Source organism: Haplochromis burtoni, unplaced genomic scaffold, assembly GCF_018398535.1.
Source record: "Haplochromis burtoni strain Fernald_Lab_line unplaced genomic scaffold, NCSU_Asbu1 Contig_386, whole genome shotgun sequence".
NCBI classification, from domain to species: Eukaryota; Metazoa; Chordata; class Actinopteri; order Cichliformes; family Cichlidae; genus Haplochromis; species Haplochromis burtoni.
Genome location: NW_024582747.1, coordinates 436,983 through 457,205, shown reverse-complemented (window position 1 = coordinate 457,205; position 20,223 = coordinate 436,983). Strand labels below are relative to the sequence as shown.

The following is a 20,223-nucleotide window of genomic DNA, read 5'->3' as shown; positions in this document are numbered from 1 at the left end:
ACCTCCAATAAAGCTGTCTCTGTTGTTAACAATTAAAGCCTTTTTACGAGGCCAAAATTTAAGTGGCGAACTAAACCCATTCTCTGTTTTTTCCAGTAAAAAAACGGATTTATTCTTTGCTTCCAGAATGCTCCTCCTGCGACACATTTCTCGGTCCTCTCACCCTGAGCAGCCTGGAGTTATAAGACGAAGCAAAGATTGCATCAGGAATGCTGGCAGTTTAATGCTGTTCTCCAGGCTGCGCAGAAAGGGGGTGGGGTGCCTGGCTGGAACTGGGAGGAGAAGAAAAGAGGGGAGGGGGGATTTGGGAATATTCTTTGTCCTCGCCCAGCAGTTCGACACACAACTGGAGAAACGACGCGAGCTCCTCGTTGGAAAAGAAGAAAAACCTGGATGGCTTGATATGAAGAGCGGGAGGACTTTGATTTAAAAGAGAAACCCTGCGTAAGACCACGACTTTAATGAAAAGGAAGACCTGGAATCATAACTGAAGGTAAAACACCTCACAGACAAAGCGCGGCGGGGACGCGGGAGCATCTTCTCTTAGCTTTGGCTAACAAATAAGAGCTTTAACTAGACTTTTATCTTCAACTTCTCGGGCCTGTCCGCCGGTGGCTGTGATTGTAAAGCGTCGGAGGTCACTGCAGCGTTTTTAATAAGCCGTGCGTTACAGCACAAATCCGTTAAACGAGAGTTTACGCGCACAGTGTGAAAGCAGGGAGCGCTAATTAAAGAGAGAAAAGGGGAATCTTACGGCACATTAAGGCAAAGATATCTAATTAGCAGCATGTGCAGTTACAGCTGCGTTGGCACGCGGACTATTTATCTCGTTTTAACGGGACTTTTATCTGCATCCACTTTGTGATTGGACGGTCAGGAACCGTCTGGTTTTTTCCTCCCTGGAATCTGCCCACACACGCTTATGTGGGATATTAGCTGCAATATCGATACTTACTTCAACGGTTTTCAGGATTTATAAAAACAATGTCGCCCACCGGTTTGCTTTGATAACAGTCGGTAACGTTAACGGAGCACGCGGGGCACCGCGCTGACGACGTGTCCAGTCGTTGGCCACGAGGAGGAATTTTATTCCCTGCAAATGGATTAGCTTCCTTAAAATTCCATATCGGAATTCGTTGAATTTGGGTTTTTAAATGATTTTTCTTGTTTTCTTGTCATTACTCTTCGTCAGTTTTACTAATTAAGTAGGTTTTATGATGCGACTCACTGTGCTGTGATGGGCGGATGGTTTGGGGTGTCTTTTTTCCCCCAAGCCCGGTTCTATCGTTAAACTTAACCGGAAGTCACTCCTTACTCAGGTCTGCTCGGTCCCTGCTTACTTGTCGGTCTCTCCCCCCCCCCGCTTCAGGACAGGGGCTTCTATGCTTAAGCGCATTGGGGTACCGGAAGGTTAACTGCAGCGAGCCTCCCAGATGTGGCACAAAACCCTCTCTGTTCAGCAGCAGTGTTGAATCTCCACTGGGTGAAAGCAGCCTGTTTTCTGTCAAATACCACACAGACAGGCCCGGGCTGGCTCTGCAGACAAGGCTGAAACTCATTTGTCTTTTGACGGATGAGTGGGGAGCATCTAGGGAGTCTCTGCAAAATCTTAATTGTTAATACTGATGTTCGCATCACCCCCTCTAGTATATGTAAGGTTCAAGCTCTATAAAATGTGGTCATTGAAAGCAGATGGATTTTACATTACATTACTGTTTCTTGGATAGGTGGGTAGGTCCATGAGAGGTTTCAGAGTCAGCACAGCTGAAGGAGACTGAAAGCAGCGTAGAAACGCTACAAAAACCCATCAAAATTTGGATGAACACTTCCGCTGTCGTGACTTCAGGTCCCTTGTTTTGTTATGTGCAGTGTACCAGCATTGATGAGTGGAAGTGATAAGCTCGATTCCAAAAATTGTTTTTGATGGAGTCTGTTATTCATCCCAATCCCTGCTCGGAATTTGATCCAGTGAGGTCCTGCATTTCTGTTAGGCAATCTTTGTTATGTAAAAGTTGATAAATTGTTGAGTAACTTAGCAGTTCGCACGTGATGGACTAGTGAATAGTGGTGCTGAGAAGGAGCTGTAAAACTAAAAATAAGGATATGAGCAACAGGCCCATCTACATACCATTCTTTGATTCCAGTGCTCAATTATCAAGAGCAGCTGAGAGTTACATAATTCAGCTCTTTCTACTTCCAGCTTTTCGCTTTAGGCTTGCTTGTGAGGCAGCACTCAGACTTGAACAAAATGTCAGTTCTTACTAACTATTAACCTACATTTCAAGCAGCTGAGGATCATCTTGACCTTTAGTCCTTCTGGCTTTGCATCACGCAATTTCATTGTTCTTGACAATGACAATAAATAAATACTACTACTACATCAACAAAACTACAGTATAGCTCAGTTTAGATGGAGGGTAAAGGTAGTTCTCACAAATATTTAGTATGTGTTATCTCCATGGAAACCCAACAGTTGCAATACCACACTTTTGTGTTGCTGCATCTCTTTGCATGTAGAAATGAAATGGCTGCATACAGCAACAACATAAACCACAGATGAGATACTGAGAGGGGAGCAGTGACTAAACGCAGGAAGATAATTGTTTGATTTAGTAGTTAATGTTTCAGACTGAATCGTCAAACTTGCTGATCATTTATCTGATTGTCATTACCCAGTTGTTCCTGCACAATGCAAAATGTTCTTTATCTAGGGAAGTTGTTGTGTTGTTTTGTTTTTTGTCCTTGCCAACCCTGCGTCAAACATGAGTACCACTCACACTGGAGAGTTGCCCAGTATAACAAACCACTTATTGAGCTGGAGTGCTGAGAAGAGTAATCTTTAGAAGGCTTTTCAGTGGTAGTTGGTGTTGGAATCGTTCGGGTCACTTTTCCCTTATTTGATCTAGTTGATCTTTTCATGCATGCAGTTTTTCTTAGCCACACAGCATATTATCAGCTAAAAGGCTTGTTGCAGGTGTGCATGTATACTTTTAATCAGCAGTTATGAATGAACGTTTAAATGATGTTAAACGTGATTTCTCCCTAACTGCTAAAAACATGGGGGTAGATGGAAAAGTATCATGATCCAAGCTATGAATAAATCCTACAAATGTGCTGGGTGAATAATTTGAGGCTTTCATGTCCAGCGTTTCTTTTCACGGCATAACGGTGTCACTCGTTGGCACAGTCTCACGAAACCTCAAGCTAAGGAAGTTCTTTCACACAGACGACATGACCAATGAGCTGATCTGACTGAAAAACTGAGCAGTTTGTCAGCTGAGAGTAGTTTCCACACAGACTTCAATACAACCATCTTTTTAAAACTATAGAGAGCGCCCCCTTTTGGACATTTGAAAGAATGCCGATTTGAGGTACTTGCAGTTGGCTTCAACTTTTAAACTCTAAAGATATGTTTGGATGTTATATAAACTTTTGGTTTGTTTGTTTTTGTAACCATAATATATAAGTTATTCAAAACTTCATGCTTTTATATTCACAGTAGGGATGGGAGGATGGAAATCCAGAATCTGTTCCATCAAGCTCATTGGTTGCTTTTTTCATTCCAGCTGTGTTTCTCTGCTCACATCCATGTCCTGGCAGTGGAGATTTGGATATAAATTAGTTGCACTGAGCAGGAAATCAATAAAAAAAAAAGTGCACGGTGATGTCAGGATCAGTCGAGTCCATTCCTTTGTGCTGATGTTGCTGTAGGGTGCTAGCTGTTCTTTGTCAAGAATAAAAAGCACAAAACTAACAATGATGACACAGTGTTAAAACTCATTTCCCATTTCTTTAGTCGAGTTGATGAAAAAGATCACAGATAAAAGTTCAACAGACAAGAAATAGGGTTTGTGCAACAACAGAGTGCTTCCCACATGGCTGTTAGCTAAAAACTTTGCATACGTTGGGCTTCAGCTTAAAAAAAATTGAGAAAACTGGTCAAAGGGAAGACAAAAGGGCAAAAAAAAACAGGTGATTAACAGTATTTGTAAGTTATGACCTTGAGAAATAGGAAAAATCCAGCGAAGAGGGATCTGGCCCTTCAGTTGATCCATCTGCTGCGCACGGATTCGTCATCAGAAATGTCTCAGCCTGAGAGTTCAGGTTGTGTTGAAGAATAAAGGTGGTCACAACAACAATTGACTTTTGATCTCACTATTAACATAGATAACAAAACATTATATTTAATATATAGTGTATATACATCACATGATAACAACTAAAGAAATGAGGGCTGACTTGAGGTTTTCGCACAGCGCTACTTTTTATTTTATGATTCATATAGTTGAATAAAGGCTTTTCAGTCTTTATGACCGATACATGAACAGAGTCGTTTCAAGGCAGAGGCAAAAAGCAGCATAAGAGCTTGAATAGAAACTTGTACCTTATGTAGCTGGTTGAAGTGCAGCAGCTTGGTTTATAGTTCTGGATAATTACACAGCTGAAGTTATGAGGTGTGAAACCACTCACGCTCTTCATTACTACCTTGTTGTCAGATTACTAAAATTCAGTTAAGAACAACCACACGTGGCTCTGAATTAGTTTGTAACTTCTTAAACTTCTGTGAATGTCACTGAACTCTGTAAAAGATGAAGACAGCTTTCAGTGTCTTTGCACAGCAGTGTCGTAACATGGAAATGTGGTGCTTGACTGAAATTGTGCTTGCTGAAGTTTCCTCACACTAACACGCACATGCTTCTTTTTTTTTTTATGTCTGACCTCAGGGCTTTTTTTTCTTTCTTTTTTTGCTGTGATAAACACCGTGTACCATGTCTGCTGGTTAGACTGTCTGCACATAGCAGTCTGCCTGTGGTTACATGATTTTGATTGCATCTATTCAGACAATATCAGATCCTTGCCTGAGCATGCCTGCAGATTTTACTCCATGGCTGTAATGGGTACTACTGTGAGGGTGGCATAATAGCACCACCTTGTGTTGCAAAAATATGATACACCTACTACAGTGTATTTAAATGTTAAGTACTACTGTATTTCTTTTTTTTGGTCATATTTTAGTGACCCATATTCCTTCACGCGCTTTCTGTTGTTGGGCCAGCTTCTTGGTAAAGACATCCAGAAATTAACTTTGATATATGCTTTTTTTTTCTCTTACACAGACATAGCTGTGTTCCTGTTCCAAAGACAAAATGAGTTGGAGCTTCCTCACACGCCTTTTGGATGAGATTTCCAATCACTCCACCTTTGTGGGCAAGATCTGGCTCACCCTCCTCATTGTTTTTCGGATTGTGCTGACGGTTGTTGGAGGAGAGTCGATCTACTACGATGAACAGAGTAAATTCGTGTGTAACACGCAGCAACCTGGTTGCGAGAACGTATGCTATGACGCCTTTGCGCCATTATCGCACATTCGCTTCTGGGTGTTTCAGGTGATTATGATCACCACTCCCACCATCATGTACCTTGGGTTTGCTATGCACAAGATAGCTCGCATGGATGACGATGACTACAGGCCCCAGGGCAGGAAGAGGATGCCTATAGTGAGCCGTGGTGCTAACAGGGACTATGAGGAAGCGGAGGACAATGGGGAGGAGGATCCCATGATCATTGAAGAAATTGAGCCAGAAAAGGAAAAGGAGGTTGCGGAGAAGCCCAAGAAAAAGCACGACGGGCGCCGTCGCATCAAGAGAGATGGCCTGATGAAGGTCTACGTGTTCCAGCTGTTATCACGTGCCATCTTTGAGACCTCCTTCCTGTTTGGACAGTACATCCTTTATGGTCTGGAAGTGGCACCGTCGTACGTATGCACACGTTCCCCTTGCCCGCACACAGTGGATTGCTTCGTGTCACGCCCAACAGAGAAAACTATCTTCCTGCTTATAATGTATGCCGTCAGCGCCTTGTGTCTCCTCTTTACCCTGTTGGAGATCCTGCACCTTGGCATCAGTGGTATCCGTGACTGCTTTTGCACGCCACGGCCCCGGCACCCCACCCCACGACACTCAGCTCTGGCCAGCCAGAGGTCCTCCATCTGCCGCCAGCCCTCTGCGCCTCCAGGCTATCACACTGCTTTGAAGAAGGATCCATCTGGAAAACTGGGATTTCGAGATAACCTGGGAGACTCAGGTCGCGAGTCTTTCGGGGACGAGGCATCGTCTCGGGAGCTGGAGAGGCTGCGCAGGCACCTAAAACTGGCCCAGCAGCATCTGGATATGGCATACCAGAACGAGGAGAGCAGCCCGTCACGCAGCAGCAGCCCCGAATCTAACGGCACTGCAGTGGAGCAGAACAGGCTAAACTTTGCCCAGGAAAAGCAGAGCAGTACCTGTGACAAAGGTGAGGCTTCCATCTTTGTCTCTTGATAACCACAGTTTTTTTTTGTTTTTTTTGTTTTTTTTCTGGCTGTTTTTGAAACTCATTGCTTAACAACCCTGATGATCTGTCTGCAGGTCTTCGTGCATAGATTCTCATCAGCTGGGCAGTTAACATGAGGAGCAGTGAGAGGACACAAGGGATTTGAACCAAGGGGAGTCTGTATGTGTGAGTGGGATGTTGTGAAATTGCTTGAGGTGGATGAAGTCAGCCCAAGCCTTCCAGTGTTATGGCCGACTGTGGTCGAGCATCGGTTCAAATTGCAAGAACGGTCGTCTCAACCCAGCAATACTCGAGACACAAGCCGGTCTGAAGATCCAAAGTGCTTACAAACTGCCATAGTGCAACAAGAACAGTTAAGGTTACCATGTGCTTCTCCCTCAGGGCAGCTATTTTTTTTTTTTTTATAAGTATAATAAACTTTAAGTCTTAGAGCTATTAGTCATTTTTATGAGTTTGTCCTCCATTGGATGTTCAGTGATTGCATCTAAAGTTTGCATTAGATTAAAACTGGAAAACTTAATGGGATTTTTCTAAGGCCAAGCCAGATGTGCAAAAAAAGATGTTGAAACTGTAAGAATTTTGTGTTTTGTGCAGAAGTGAGAGTGCTTTTACATGCAAACAAAGGGTTAATGGACACGGCACCACTCATAAAGAAAAGGTACTGGAGTTATTGTCATGCTGATGAAGACTTTGAGGTGTAACATTTCATACAAAGGTTTCCCTCAAGTGTGTCAAAGGATTTGTTTTTTGTGATTTTGATGATGTTGCACCAGTCAACATTCCCAAGTCTGGTGCCTGACTGGTGACTGGAACACACTTGGGATGCCTTTGTCCAAAGGAATAGACAAACCTGGGTAATGCTTGAAAACCATTTAACTCTTGATAATGACTTGTATTGTTTTAAACATTTAATACTGTATTTTTGTATTAGTTGTAAGTGTTGTTGTCTTGACTCTTGTCACTGTGGCCAACACGTTTGGGATTATTTTGTTTTTTTCCCTGTTTTTCAAAGAGTATTTGCTACTGTCTTAGCTCCCTGATGCCAGATTTTGTTGGACTGGTGTATTCTGTTTGGTACAGTTGAGATAATATTGCAACACTTTTCTCTTTAATATTTAAATAATTTTGTTTTCTTATTTTATTAGGTACACATCATGTATGACCACAAGAAATGTTAACTTTTGTTTGTTTTTTTTCCTTTTGGTTAAGTGGGGATAAAACTGTATCTGTTTGATATCTGAAAGTGCTGATTGCTGGATGAGTGTTTTCACTGTTCCAGGATCTGTAATCAAATCAATGTGAATTTAATGCCTTGAACGCGCTCTGACGAGATGCCATCTTTTTCTATTCTGAATAATACCCACAGTGCCAATTCATATTTTCATCTCAAGTTATTTTTGGACAATGCTTTTTGTACTTTTTATACTTTTTGTATTGATAGAACTTTGTGGTTAGTTTTAAAATAAAAATCCAGCAAATTCAGATTTTTGGTCCTAGTTTTCCTTTGTTTACAAATATTGTTTTAGACAACATTGGACAATAATGTCTACGTTACTTTTACTGGTATGCTCTATCTCACGTCCCACAATCTTGGGTAAAATTTGGAAAGTGTTCCAGTTAAATAGATCCATCTTTGTATGTATTGAAAAAGGCCACAAGTATAACTCGGTTACTTTCCATCAGTGACCTGTACAGTGACTTGAATGATGTCTGTGAGGTCTAATACTTGCCAATTTCACCTGCAAATGACTAATCCAAGCTGATATGTCGGGTCACTTCTATCTACATTCACTGAATACCTGAGTAGCTACACTTACCTCTTTCAGAAGTGCACAGTCTGGCGACTGGAGGCCGTTTAAGTGCACAGAAAACCAGTCAGAGGTGATCCGAGCTTTATGACACAGTGCTCTATCCTGCTGTCCATGCCACATTCAAAGTCAGTTAAACTACCTTTCTTCTCCATTTTCTTCTCCAGGTCTTGACCATGCCCAAACATTGAATTGGTTTAATGTAACTGGCCAGTTAGATATTTGAGTGTGATCTTAAAAAAAACCCCAAAAGGCCTCCAGTGCCACCAGGGCCTTTCTGTGTGGAGTTTGCATGTTCTCCTCCCCGGGTACTCCAGCTTCCTCCCACAGTCCAAACACATGTGGTTGGTGGGGTTAGGTTAATTGGCGGATCGAAATTGCCCATAAGCGTGAATGTGAGTGCAAATGATTGTCTGTCTCTGTGTTAGCCCTGTGTCAGGCTGACGACCTGTCCAGGGTGTATCCTGCCTCTCGCACCTATGGCCGCTGGGATAGGCTCCAACCTCCTGCGACACTGACAAGGATAATGTAACACAATTGATGGTTGGACAGACACCATTATTGATGCTGTACAGTATGGTATACATTTATTTTCAGTAAGTCAGATTAATTTACTTTCTGGTACTGAACATGCCACAATCCAGTAAGCTGAGCACTAGCGTAGTACGTTTTATATGGCTACTTTAGACAGCCAGTGACCTCTAGAGGAATTAGGTGATTCCTACACTCCCATTTTTAAAAAGCTTTTTGAGAACAAAGTTGAAGAAACAACATAATCTTCTAAATAGCACTTTTGAAACCCATTTTACAGCCATATAGACAAACTAATCACCCTGGCTGACAAACTGATGATTTTTAACAGAAAATACTTGGCTTTGTTGACTAATACAGAAGGTCATAAGCTTTTGCAGGTCAGTCCTATATGCAGAAGTCTGAAAGTCTGATACTAAACAGCAAATGAAGAAATATTTTACTCAATTAGTCTCAAAACACACAAACATATTTTTACATGTACGCTTACGTGGTATCTCAAACTAAACGGACCACAGATCATTTTTAAAAATGATTTAAAATTGTAGTTTAACCTTGACAGTGACAGCAACATTATAGAAGAGGAAAAGAAATAATTTATATACCTGCAATTAAAATGCATCTGTCAATATGAGGGCTTTAATAATACGTCAAGTTATCCGCAATTAGAATGTTTTTCCACTTTTACAAATCTGATTTTTTGACTTAAAGAAGCAAAATGATGCACAAACAGCTCCAAACATTGCAACAATCAGAAGAGCAAATGTGACATTAAGTCCGGTCTCAGCATTGCGGACAGAGAGCTCCATACCAAGGAACCTCACAGTGGCATTGTTGTCAGTGATTGGTGGTGCAGCTGTTTCTGCAGACAAGACATAGAAACCAAAGTTTTCGTATTATTTTTTAACATTTGCAGGCAGTAACTGTAAATCAAAGACATCTGAATTTTGTTCTCAGTATTCTGAGCATTTTTAATGCTATTATTTACAACAAGGTTTCTTGCATGTCTATGCACCTCTAAGTAGCAGGTGTCTGTGAGCTGGTAAGAAAGACACTAACAAAATGAAAACATTCGCTTTCACTATGTCAGAGCATTATTTTTGCACCGTGTCTAATTATCATGCAAATTTTAGCTATTTGTTAGTAAGCTAGTGCTGTTAACTAACACACTTGCAAACATCTTACATCTGTCTAAATGATCTGCATTCATACAATACACAAGCTCAACTCTGCTACAATGCTTAAGCTCAACTTACAAAATGCTTGTATGCAGGAATAGATATTTAGGACCCCCTCAGTATCCCTGTTCCTTCTGATCATGGAACTGCATATCGTATTGCAGCTGTCCAGTTTAGGTGTCCTAAAAGGCTTGCTTTTGCACTGTGGAAGCACCTTGTTAGGTGGGAATTCCACTTCTCTTAACTTTAATGCATTTTGCAGTTTTTAGCAATGTAACTGTGTCAATGGAGAGCCAACCTGGCTGGTTAGCATTAGCTGAAAACTTCCCACACAAATATATTGTGTTCTGACTTTAAAGTACCAAGTTGGTAATAGCCATAATACTGAACTGATACAACTGAAACTAAACATAGACTTTAAATATTTATGTTTACAGTACGCTGGCCACGTACTTATCTTTTACGTACTATTTACAATCCATGGTGTCAAATTACCTTCCACAGGATTCAAACACTCATGTCCTGACGCAGGGTGAGGGAATCCATTGCAGGTTATGATTTTAGAGTAGTCGGAAACAGATTTCTTAGCTACTCGAGAAATATTAGGGTCTGAATGATTCACGTAAAAAAACCCAAATCTCTCTGAAAAGCCTTTAGCCCACTCAAAGTTGTCCATCAGTGACCAAGCTGTGTAGCCACGGATGTCTACACCATCTAGTAAGTAAGCTGGGAAGAGAAAAGAGATAAGTTAACTTTTTTGCATTTAAAATCTAGTTTCTTAATGTTTCCACAAAAGAAAAAAAAAACAAAACAGCCACATTTTATCTGAGACATATTTATAGCCTTCTTCTCTCTAACTGTGCTGGTTCTAAATAGATTCCAAGATAAATTTTTCATACCTTTTAACGCCTGGTTGATGTATTTTTCGTAGTAGTGGCTCCTGTGAGTATCATTTAGATCAACAGTGCCCCGCTCTGAGATGCCATTCTCAGTGATAATAATTGGTGGATTTCCATATTCCTCCTTGATAAAATTAAGTATTCTGCGGAATCCAAATGGTGTGACTTTCAGCCAGCCTGAACCTGAATCCAGCCAGGTGAGATCAACAGTTGACCCTGCACCCCTGTGAAGATCAAAAAGGTTAGATTTTTGAGTTTGAGTAAAACAATGAAATAAGTTTCACATTTCAGTAAACGGCCACAGCAGAGAACAAAGTCAGTTGTGCTAAATCTGTTGGTTTCTTTTATTAGAAGAAAAATGAAAGATTACTCTACTAATATTTATCTAACGTTTGCTTACTTGTCTCCATCATAGTGCTGAAGGTTCTTATAGTCCACAGGGAATGTTAGGACAGTGGTGTAATAGTTGAACCCAAAATAATCATAAGTGCCTTTAATTCTTTTAACCTCCTCCGGAGTGAACTCAGGCAGCCTGGAAAATGGAAGTGAAACCAACAGGTTATGTGGTTGTTGAAAAAAGGACCAAACAACAAAAAAAGTGAAAATGTCCTGCTGCTTTTAAAGGTAACTTTGTAGCAAATATTTATTTTCCTTTTGGGGCCTAAATGTCGTTTTTTGAATACCTAGATTCTGACAGACCAGCAGCAAGGCTTCGCTCACGAATGACTGTCTTCATTATGTCATTGTAGTCGCCATTATATACAGGATGGGCAAACCAGCCAATGTAGAACTGCACAAAAAGACACACAAAAGACACTTGAAATAACCACTATGACATATTGCTTTAAAATATAAGAAGAACTGGTGTACCTGAATGGTGCGTATTGCAGCATCATAGTCCTCCTGCTTATAAGGATTTCTGGGTTCAGACCACTCAGAGTTAATTGTGATGGAGATAATTCCATTCTGTTTGGCCCTGTATTTGTCATTGTAAATATGCCAGGCCTCAGCATGAGCTTTAAGCAGGTTGTGACCAACAATGTAGGGCAGAGTACCTGGTCGGAAACTGATCCCTGGAGACAAACAGACACATTTGCAGCCTCTACGCTTTATATTTTTTGTTGTTGAGGGTTTGGTCAAGGATTGCTTTATTGTTTTTACAGAAGACATTTAGTTTGATGTTTGTAACAGTACATTTTGTTTTGAACAATTTTGGTGTCCTTATATACAATTTTGCATGTTCAGTAACAGTACTATTCCTATTTGTTAAATAAAGCAGACAACCAGGAATACTAAAGCATAAATCTCACCTGGGGCACCTACTCCATAACCATGTCCTATCATGGCTACATTGTAGGGTTCGTTAATAGTGATCCAAAATTTCACTTTGTGGCCAAGTCTGTCAAAGATGAAGTCAGCATAATCTCTGAATTTGGTAACAATAGTGTCATTTTCCCATCCCCCAATATCCTGCAGGGCTTGTGGAAGGTCCCAGTGGTACAGAGTGACCTGAAAGCAAAGGGAAAGGGTTTACTGACGTTATTGAATTTACCAATTCTAGTACAGTTCTTTAAGCTGTAATTATACATACATGAGGCTGAATGTTTGCAGCAATCAGTGCATCCACCAGTCTGTGGTAGTAATTGAGTCCAGCCTCATTAATATAGTTGGTGGTACCATCAGGAAGGACCCTTGACCATGATATGGAGAATCGATAATGGGTCACCTTGAGTTGCTTTAATATGGCAACATCCTCTTCTACTTTATTGTAACTGTCACAAGCTATGTCCCCATTGTCATCATTGGAGATTCGGAGATGAGTGTGAGCAAACTTGTCCCAAATACTGAGACCTTTGCCATCAGCTCTCCACCCTCCTTCAATCTGAAAGGAATAAGTATAAAACAGTAATTTGAAACGAATGAAAATAGAGTAAGCATTGCAATATATGTGCAGTGGCCTTCTCTAGGGTACCTGGTATGATGCTGTGGCGGTACTCCAAATGAAATCATCTCGAAAATGTCCATAAAGTACCTTCTCATCATCTGGCAAGGGGAAACCATTATCCTTTATGATGTTATAATAGAAATGAGCGGAGTACTTGGGTGTTCTTGACCGATTTGGGTTACTGAAGTCCACGTGGTGCAGGCCAAATCCAACGTTGTACCCATTTAGCCACTCAAAAGAATCCATTAGAGAGGTTGCAGTGTATCCTTTCACAGTCACACCATCAACTTTATAAGCTGTAATGTAAACAAGCGCACAAAAAAATTAGGTACATTAAAAATACTTATAATGATCATGCAATGTAGCTCATGAAATCACTTGGACAGTATACCTTTCAGAGCCTCATCAATATAGGCCTTGTAAAAAAACACTCTGGCAGAATCATCCCAAGTTGTCTGTGCTTCTGTAGCAACTCCATTCTCAGTAATATAAATCTCTGGATCACCATACTCCTCCTTGATCCAGTTGAGGAGTCGCCTCAAGCCCCAGGCCACAACTTTTTGGTTAGGAATGGCTGTAGTTGGTGAATCATTTTCCTCTTCTTCCTTGAAGTCCCAGTCATATTCATAAGACTCGGGGCTAAGCCGAGCTGTAACATGGCTTACAATCTTTGTAGTGTAATGATTTACACAGAATACATCAGCAGTTCCCTTGATGAAGTTCTTTTCTTCTTCAGTAAAGGAAGGAAGTCTTGACTGTGGAAGACTTTGGATTTCACTTTTGTTCCCAACTTGCCACTTCAGTGCATCAGGATAGTCACCATTCTTAAAAATAGGATGTGCAAACCATCCCAGTTGGAACTGCATCGCCCGGTCAGCAGCCACCACTTCACGGCGAACACTGACATCTTTAGGTTCAGCCCAATCAACATTGAGGGCTATGGAGATTAGACCACCCTGAGACTGGCGATATTTGTCATCATATGTATGGTAGGCCTTGGCATGAGCTTTAATGAGGTTGTGTGCAACTATGTATGGTCCATACCCTGGGTCCTTAACATTTGGGGGCATATTTCCAAGTCCATATCCAGACCATGCAATTGTCTGAGGCTGGTTAATGGTTATCCAGAATTTCACTCTGTCACCAAAAGTAGCAAAGCAGAAGTCGCAATAGTCATTAAAAATGTCAATCATCTCTGCACTTTCCCAGCCATTGACCTTTTGCAAAGCTTCAGGAAGGTCCCAGTGGTACAGTGTTACCATGGGTTCGATATTGTACGCTATAAGACCATCAATGAGTCTGTTGTAGTAGTCAACACCTTTCTGGTTGAGGGACTTACGTGTGCCATCAGGAAAGATCCTGGACCAGGACAAAGAGAATCTGTATGACTTCACCCTCAGAGCCCGCAGCATGTAGAGATCTTCATTAAGTCTGTTGTAACTGTCACAGGCTACATTGCCATTTGCATTATCAGGAATAGTGTTAGTTGTCTGAGTGAATCTATCCCATATACTAGGACCTTTGCCATCAGCATTCCAGCCACCTTCAATTTGGTAGGCCGAAGAAGAAATTCCCCAACTGAAGCCCTCAGGAAAAGTGCCATAATGGTACATTTTTCTATCAAAGTTTGACTGTGAAGAGAATTTCTCCCAAACTACCTTTGCCTGAGATGGAACTTCTGAGGGTGGTAAAGCAGCTAAACGTCGAGTTAATGGCCTTTCTGCAGCTTTAAACTTCTTACTTTTTTGTGAACTGAAACCGTTTTGCTCGATAATCTCAGCATACAAATATGCAGATTGCTTTGGGGTCCTTGGCCTGGATCCCACTTCAAAGTTGACATAGTGAAGACCAAATCTTTGACTGTAGCCTTGGTTTGCCTCAAATCCATCCATGAGTGACTGCACTGTGAATCGCTGCACTTCCACTCCATCTGTGAGTGTTGCTACAAAATGAACAAACAAAAACAAGATTAATATGAATTATTTTAACTCTCTCTCTAAAAAAATGAGCCTTTAAAATGAGGAAATCTCCAACACTAACCTTTCAGGGCCTCATTGATGTAACTTCTCATGTAGTCCATTCTGCTGGTGTCAGTGAGACTGTCTACACTGTAATCTGTTGGCATCCCATTTCCTGTTATGTATACAGGCAATTTGTTAGCACTCAGGTATTCTGTTGAAATGTAGTTCAGGAGCCTTCTAAGTCCCCAAGGAACAGGATAGATCCAGTCAGAAGCTGTGGAACTCCATGTGGGGTCCACAGTTGCATGGAAGTCACCCACACCGTCAGGACCAGGGGTGCACCCACCATCACTGCTGTTGACTAGCCGAGAAGTATAGTGATTTAAACCAAAAAAGTCAGCAGTACCAAGTATCCTCTGGCTCTCTGTGGGAGTGAAAACTGGGAGCTTTGCTGGCACAGAGTCAGAGCATGCGGTTTTCTTCTGTTCCACCTGATCTTTGAGTATTGCAGGATAATCTCCATCTACAAATATGGGATGTGCAAACCAGCCCAGCATAAACTGCAGGTAACGGTCTGCAGCTGCTACGTCTTCAGGTTTGGCAGGGTCACTGGGCTCAGCCCAGTCAGAGTTCAAGGCAATGCCCACTTTTCCTCCTTGTGTTTTCCTGTAATTGTCATTATAGACATGCCAGGCCTCGGCATGGGACTTGAGAATATTGTGAGTGACCTGATAATGCAAAATCAAATGTTAAATGCATCAGTGCAACAATAACACTTGTAATAAAGTGTGTAATTACAGTATTCTAATAACATCACTGTCACCTGATAGGAAGATTCCACATAGTCCTTTACTCCTGGGGCATGCACACCAGTACCATACCCGGCATGGCTCACTACCCAGGGACTATTGAATGTGTTCCAGATCTTGACTCTGTCTCCAAACCTGGAGAAGCAGAAGTCTGCATAGTCTTTGAAGGCCTCTACAATGGAGGCATTGGTCCATCCACCATAATTCTGGAGTGCTTGAGGCAGATCCCAGTGGTACAGAGTGACAATGGGTTGTATGCCAGATGCAACAAGAGCATTTATCAGCTGGTCATAGTATTGAGCTCCTTTTTCTGATTGGCTCTGTCGGTACCCTGTGGGGAAAATACGAGCCCAAGAGATGGAAAACTGGTAGGTGTCGACCTGAAGACCTCGCAGAAGGTAGACATCATAATCTACCTTACGGTAACTGTCGCAAGCTAGGTCAGCTGTCTGATTTGCAAAGGCCAAGCCCTCATGACCAAACCGGTCCCAAATAGTCTCTCCTTTCCCACCTTCTGACCAGCCACCTTCAGTCTTAAAAGATACGCTGGAGGTGGCCCACTGGAAGCCAGAGGGGAATGATTCCTGAAGGAAAAGATCTCGTTCTGCTGTGGTCTGGGACTTAAATTTATCCCACACAGTCTGATAACTGTTTCTTAACCCTGTCACCCTGGTGTGGTGTGAACCTGCATGACTTTCAGAAAATAAAAAGACATAAATATCACACGTGAACTTAAAAAAAATAGAATAACAATATATGTGAATCAGAAAATAAACTCTTACTTGACAAGAGCATCTTCCATGTCCAGCTTGCCTAACACGTCCTTCATGTCACATCCCACAATATTCAGGCCATTGTCCATCAGGACTGTGTCGTGGTCAAGAAACAGTTATGTCTTGTCAGTGTTAAAATGTTAAAACAGTAAGTATAAAGAAATGAAAAATGCATTCCCTTTGGATGGGTTGCTACAGACGTCTGGTGAGAATGTCATGTTAACAACACCTTTAGAAATATATTTACTTAGAAACACACTTGGTAATGTGTTCAATACTTATTTTACCCGCCCTATTTGTACATTTGGCAGCTCAATTGAGGACAAAATGCAGAATTTAATAGTATAGAATGTAATGTTATAATACATTATGTAATATCAGATTAGGATGGTGTATCCTAACAAAATGGGTCATAATATTTGCTTATATTTGCTAATACTTGGGTTACCAAAAGAAATTTTAGTCAACTAAAATCTACATTGCAAACACTTTCTTCATTTAACCCAATATTCTTGGTACAATGCATCTGTCATAACAGTTATGCAGAAAGCATTGACTGTGCTCCAACATTTTCTATTAGCACTTTACTGGCTCATAAGCTGATGACATGACACTCATCACTTTCACTTGATAACTCTTCCACTTTTATGAGAGCAATATTGTCAATTTTTACAGTGTTGCCTAATGTAAAAGCTTATATTAATGTGTTTTTTCTTCAGTAAATACCAGAGGTTTTCTTTATTTGACATAATATTTTTTTTATTTTTCCATGATTACCAGTGTGAGCACTGGTTTCAGTGGCGCTGGTCATTGTTTTGGTGTTAATATCTCTTAAGAGTTCCACATATTATATGATATTAACTTCACCTTCTGGTTTAAGTGTTATGCACTTCATCTACCTCCAGTCAGACGCAAAAGTTTGTATGGCAAACCACTGTCATATTTATGAAAGCTCATGGGGCTAGGAAACCTCACGGTCCACTTTTAGTCACCGGTGCTAGTTTCAGTCAGTATGCAAATGTACTCTTTATAAAGTTGGGGAAACCTGCATGCAGTTAAGACTGAAGAAGTCACTTGGATGAGTGATGAAATGTTACTCCAACTGAAAACTCTACATCCAGATGAACAGAATCAACTTTTTGAAATTATATGCTATATATCTGTAAATACAAATTTAGTTGTATATCTCTTCATATTCATTGGTAATTTAATGGAAAATAACAGCATAAAATATAATTGTATTTACCATTTAAAAAATTTCCAAGAACCTGATAATTACTCTGGGAACAGTCATGAGCAGTCATCTTGTACAGCAGGATAGGCATGTTCCCAATGGACATCTACAGTGTTACAGAATATGCAGATGCAGCAGTTTAACAGTAATGCAAAATCTGAAAAGCTAGGAATTTTTTTCTTCATGTGTTTACTCTACCTGTATCCTCCTTAGCTCGTTTTCAAAATTTGAGGAGATAACACAGTTATATTCAATGTGCACCGACAAGAAATCCATCTATTAAAAATAGAAGATACACAACAGCATACCATTACACTCAAGCCTCTTGATCAAAAAATAAACTGTATGTGATACTCTTTGATGTATATAAAACACACTACTATTGTTTCAAAAATATACCATTACAGTCATGTGAAAAACAAAGTGCCAGAACATCATTGTTTAAAAATGTCTATTAAAAAAATTGTCAATTTGTCATATAAATGAATGTAAAGCTTCTTTTGTGGGTCACCACAATAGACAGTTCAGTATAATTAATTTGGCATGGATCTTTATGTTTTATGAACTGTCACAGAAATTTCTCTCAAACTGTGGACCTTTAACACATTGCTAAAACCGTATCAATTCATTTTCGACCATACCAAATTAGGTTGAAATATAATTTTTTATTTACATAGCATTAAACATGAAAATAGCACATTGCAGCCCACAACCACCAAACATGTGGTCCTCTCGTTACATCAAACGGAAAACAGGCAACCATGTTTGAGAAAATATTCAAAGTGCACAAACCAGAGATCGCCATTTCTGAAAGTAGCATTAATACCATGCAGAAACTGGGTTCAAGTTGGTTTTTAGCATGAAACAGGAAAACAGGACAGCGCTGTTCACAACCACCAAACACACAAACCAGGGGAAGTATGCTTCAAACGGTGATACAGCCTACTCTGAGCTGTCGCTTTCTTGTTCAAGTATCTGGCAGTGGGTTCAGAGTAAAATCCTATCTGCCTCACACAGCCCTCCATGAGAAGAATAAATGTGATGTTATTTTCCATCTTTTTTCATTGCATTGCAACTACATCTCTTATAAAGAAACCACACAATATCATATCTTAAGCCTTGGATTGTAGCCTCAGAGATGCTAAGCAACATCAACAAGCTTTTGATTTGGTTAAATCACAAGCTTTAACCTTTGCCTGGTAGGCAAGACTGGCCTACCAGGCAATAAGAGTTTGGATTTAACAGCATGTCATTTTACCCCAATTCCTTTGGTCCCCCCTGATATATGAGGCATCTAGATCTTGGACAGAGAACTCACTTTCTTTATGCACTGTTGCTTGAGTCTTCATGCAGGCTGAGCAGTGTTTCATACAGTGATCGAACCACTGTGATCAGGCTCATGGCTTAAGCTCAAGAAAAATCTGATGAGCAGAATGTGGGCATGTGACAACAAGGTGAAAGGGTGTGTGATGGAGAAAGATCACTTGGAATTTAATCGGGCTGTTGGGTTGGGTTGCTGATCCAAGCTGTGTATGATTATCTTATCTAGGCAAGCTAATCTCCAATTCAAGGGTAAAGGTGATTCTCCCTGTACCCTCAAAAAGCTTCGCATATTTCTAATAGCTCTGGGCAAATAAGCATGTCTCATTGTTATTTTCAGATTGATTTTCTTTTCAATTTTAACAATAAAGGGACTTGGTCTTAATTAAAGCTTAAGGTATACATAACGTTTACATACATAATGAAATAGAGTATTTAACTTACTGCTGTTGAATCTTTAATGTGGGAGAGGGAAGTCATATCTGTTGCTCTCAACCCAATTGACAGACGTCTTCCTGTAAATGTAGAAGCATTTAAGTCTTTTTTAATATTTATTTTAATATAAAATGTCTGCTGTAAAAATGGCTTGTTGGGTCAAACTGTACAGTGACATACATACAAGATTATTTTAGTGAATTCAATTGCTGCTGAGATAATCATGACAGTCTCTTATAATATGTCCGATAAATAATGTTTTGAAGGCTTTCAGTATCAGTTGGCCATAAAGTATTTTTAACAGGTGGTATTTTTAACAGTATTTTAACTTCTTAAGACATACAGAAAATCTGATGTGTTGTGGAATATTACAAAAACGCCTAAAATACACATCTATGTGTTTATTTTATGACACCAAAATGTAACTTTTGACATATATAAGAACTGGAAAACAGCAAATATGACATTTAATGGTGATTTATTTTTGTTTGTTTTATTTACCTTTTGATAGTAGTTTCCAATCAAACTTGATTTTTAAAATGCTTATTTTTTTTAGCAGTTTTCTCAAAATACTGATTTTGTGTTTTTAAAGGTGAAATTAAAAACTCCTTTTGTAAAAGCCTTTGCATCTGATTTCTCAGCAACATTTTAAAAATAGCTTATTTTAAGGAATGTTTTGGAGAAATTTCTCAAGATTTCTTACTTCTGATTTTTACTCTATTTGCTTAGTATCTCATCTTAATTGTCTCTTTTTCTTCTAACTCACCTTTGTCAGGAAAGCGCTGATGGTACATCTGGTAAATGTTCTTGTTAAGTTGAAGGATGTTCTGCAGAAAACTGGGAGCATGTGCAGGCTGCCCGTCATGCCAAACACCATCCAGTGTCAACCATGAGTGTGCAAGTGGTGCAAACTCTTGGAAGGCAAACTCTGCATACTGCTGAAACATCTGTGCCAGCTCCTGGCTCTCCCAGCCTCCATACCTTGATTGCAGAGACT

The 20,223-nt window shown here is 40.3% G+C and overlaps 2 protein-coding genes across 3 annotated transcripts in view; one reads left to right on the top strand and one right to left on the bottom strand.

Annotated features, from left to right (window-relative positions):
• Positions 1 to 285: 285 nt before the first annotated feature.
• gjc4b (gap junction protein gamma 4b) lies at positions 286 to 7,815 on the top strand. Its single transcript, XM_005944114.3, has 3 exons — positions 286 to 493; positions 5,118 to 6,294; positions 6,408 to 7,815. Exons 2-3 carry the CDS (start codon positions 5,148 to 5,150, stop codon positions 6,419 to 6,421), a joined length of 1,161 nt encoding a protein of 386 aa, XP_005944176.1. The 5' UTR covers positions 286 to 493; positions 5,118 to 5,147; the 3' UTR covers positions 6,422 to 7,815.
• Positions 7,816 to 8,695: 880 nt separating this feature from the next.
• Positions 8,696 to 20,223, bottom strand: part of LOC102310101 (lactase-phlorizin hydrolase) — a 63,380-nt gene continuing 51,852 nt past the window's right edge. Inside the window, exons 1-17 of one of the 2 annotated variants that reach the window (XM_042212674.1) lie at positions 19,993 to 20,217; positions 19,236 to 19,306; positions 17,670 to 17,747; positions 17,484 to 17,577; positions 16,247 to 16,331; positions 15,479 to 16,157; positions 14,735 to 15,383; positions 13,086 to 14,636; positions 12,722 to 12,990; positions 12,341 to 12,631; positions 12,060 to 12,258; positions 11,620 to 11,822; positions 11,433 to 11,539; positions 11,150 to 11,281; positions 10,750 to 10,973; positions 10,346 to 10,576; positions 8,696 to 9,534 (exon numbers count right to left, since the gene is read on the bottom strand). In XM_042212674.1, coding sequence (XP_042068608.1) covers positions 9,338 to 9,534; positions 10,346 to 10,576; positions 10,750 to 10,973; positions 11,150 to 11,281; positions 11,433 to 11,539; positions 11,620 to 11,822; positions 12,060 to 12,258; positions 12,341 to 12,631; positions 12,722 to 12,990; positions 13,086 to 14,636; positions 14,735 to 15,383; positions 15,479 to 16,157; positions 16,247 to 16,331; positions 17,484 to 17,577; positions 17,670 to 17,747; positions 19,236 to 19,306; positions 19,993 to 20,173 — 5,241 coding nt within the window. In that variant the 5' untranslated portion in view covers positions 20,174 to 20,217 and the 3' untranslated portion in view covers positions 8,696 to 9,337. Of the gene's footprint in view, positions 9,535 to 10,345; positions 10,577 to 10,749; positions 10,974 to 11,149; positions 11,282 to 11,432; positions 11,540 to 11,619; positions 11,823 to 12,059; positions 12,259 to 12,340; positions 12,632 to 12,721; positions 12,991 to 13,085; positions 14,637 to 14,734; positions 15,384 to 15,478; positions 16,158 to 16,246; positions 16,332 to 17,483; positions 17,578 to 17,669; positions 17,748 to 19,235; positions 19,307 to 19,992; positions 20,218 to 20,223 lie in introns of those variants that run through there. The other variant, XM_042212673.1, reaches the window with a different exon arrangement.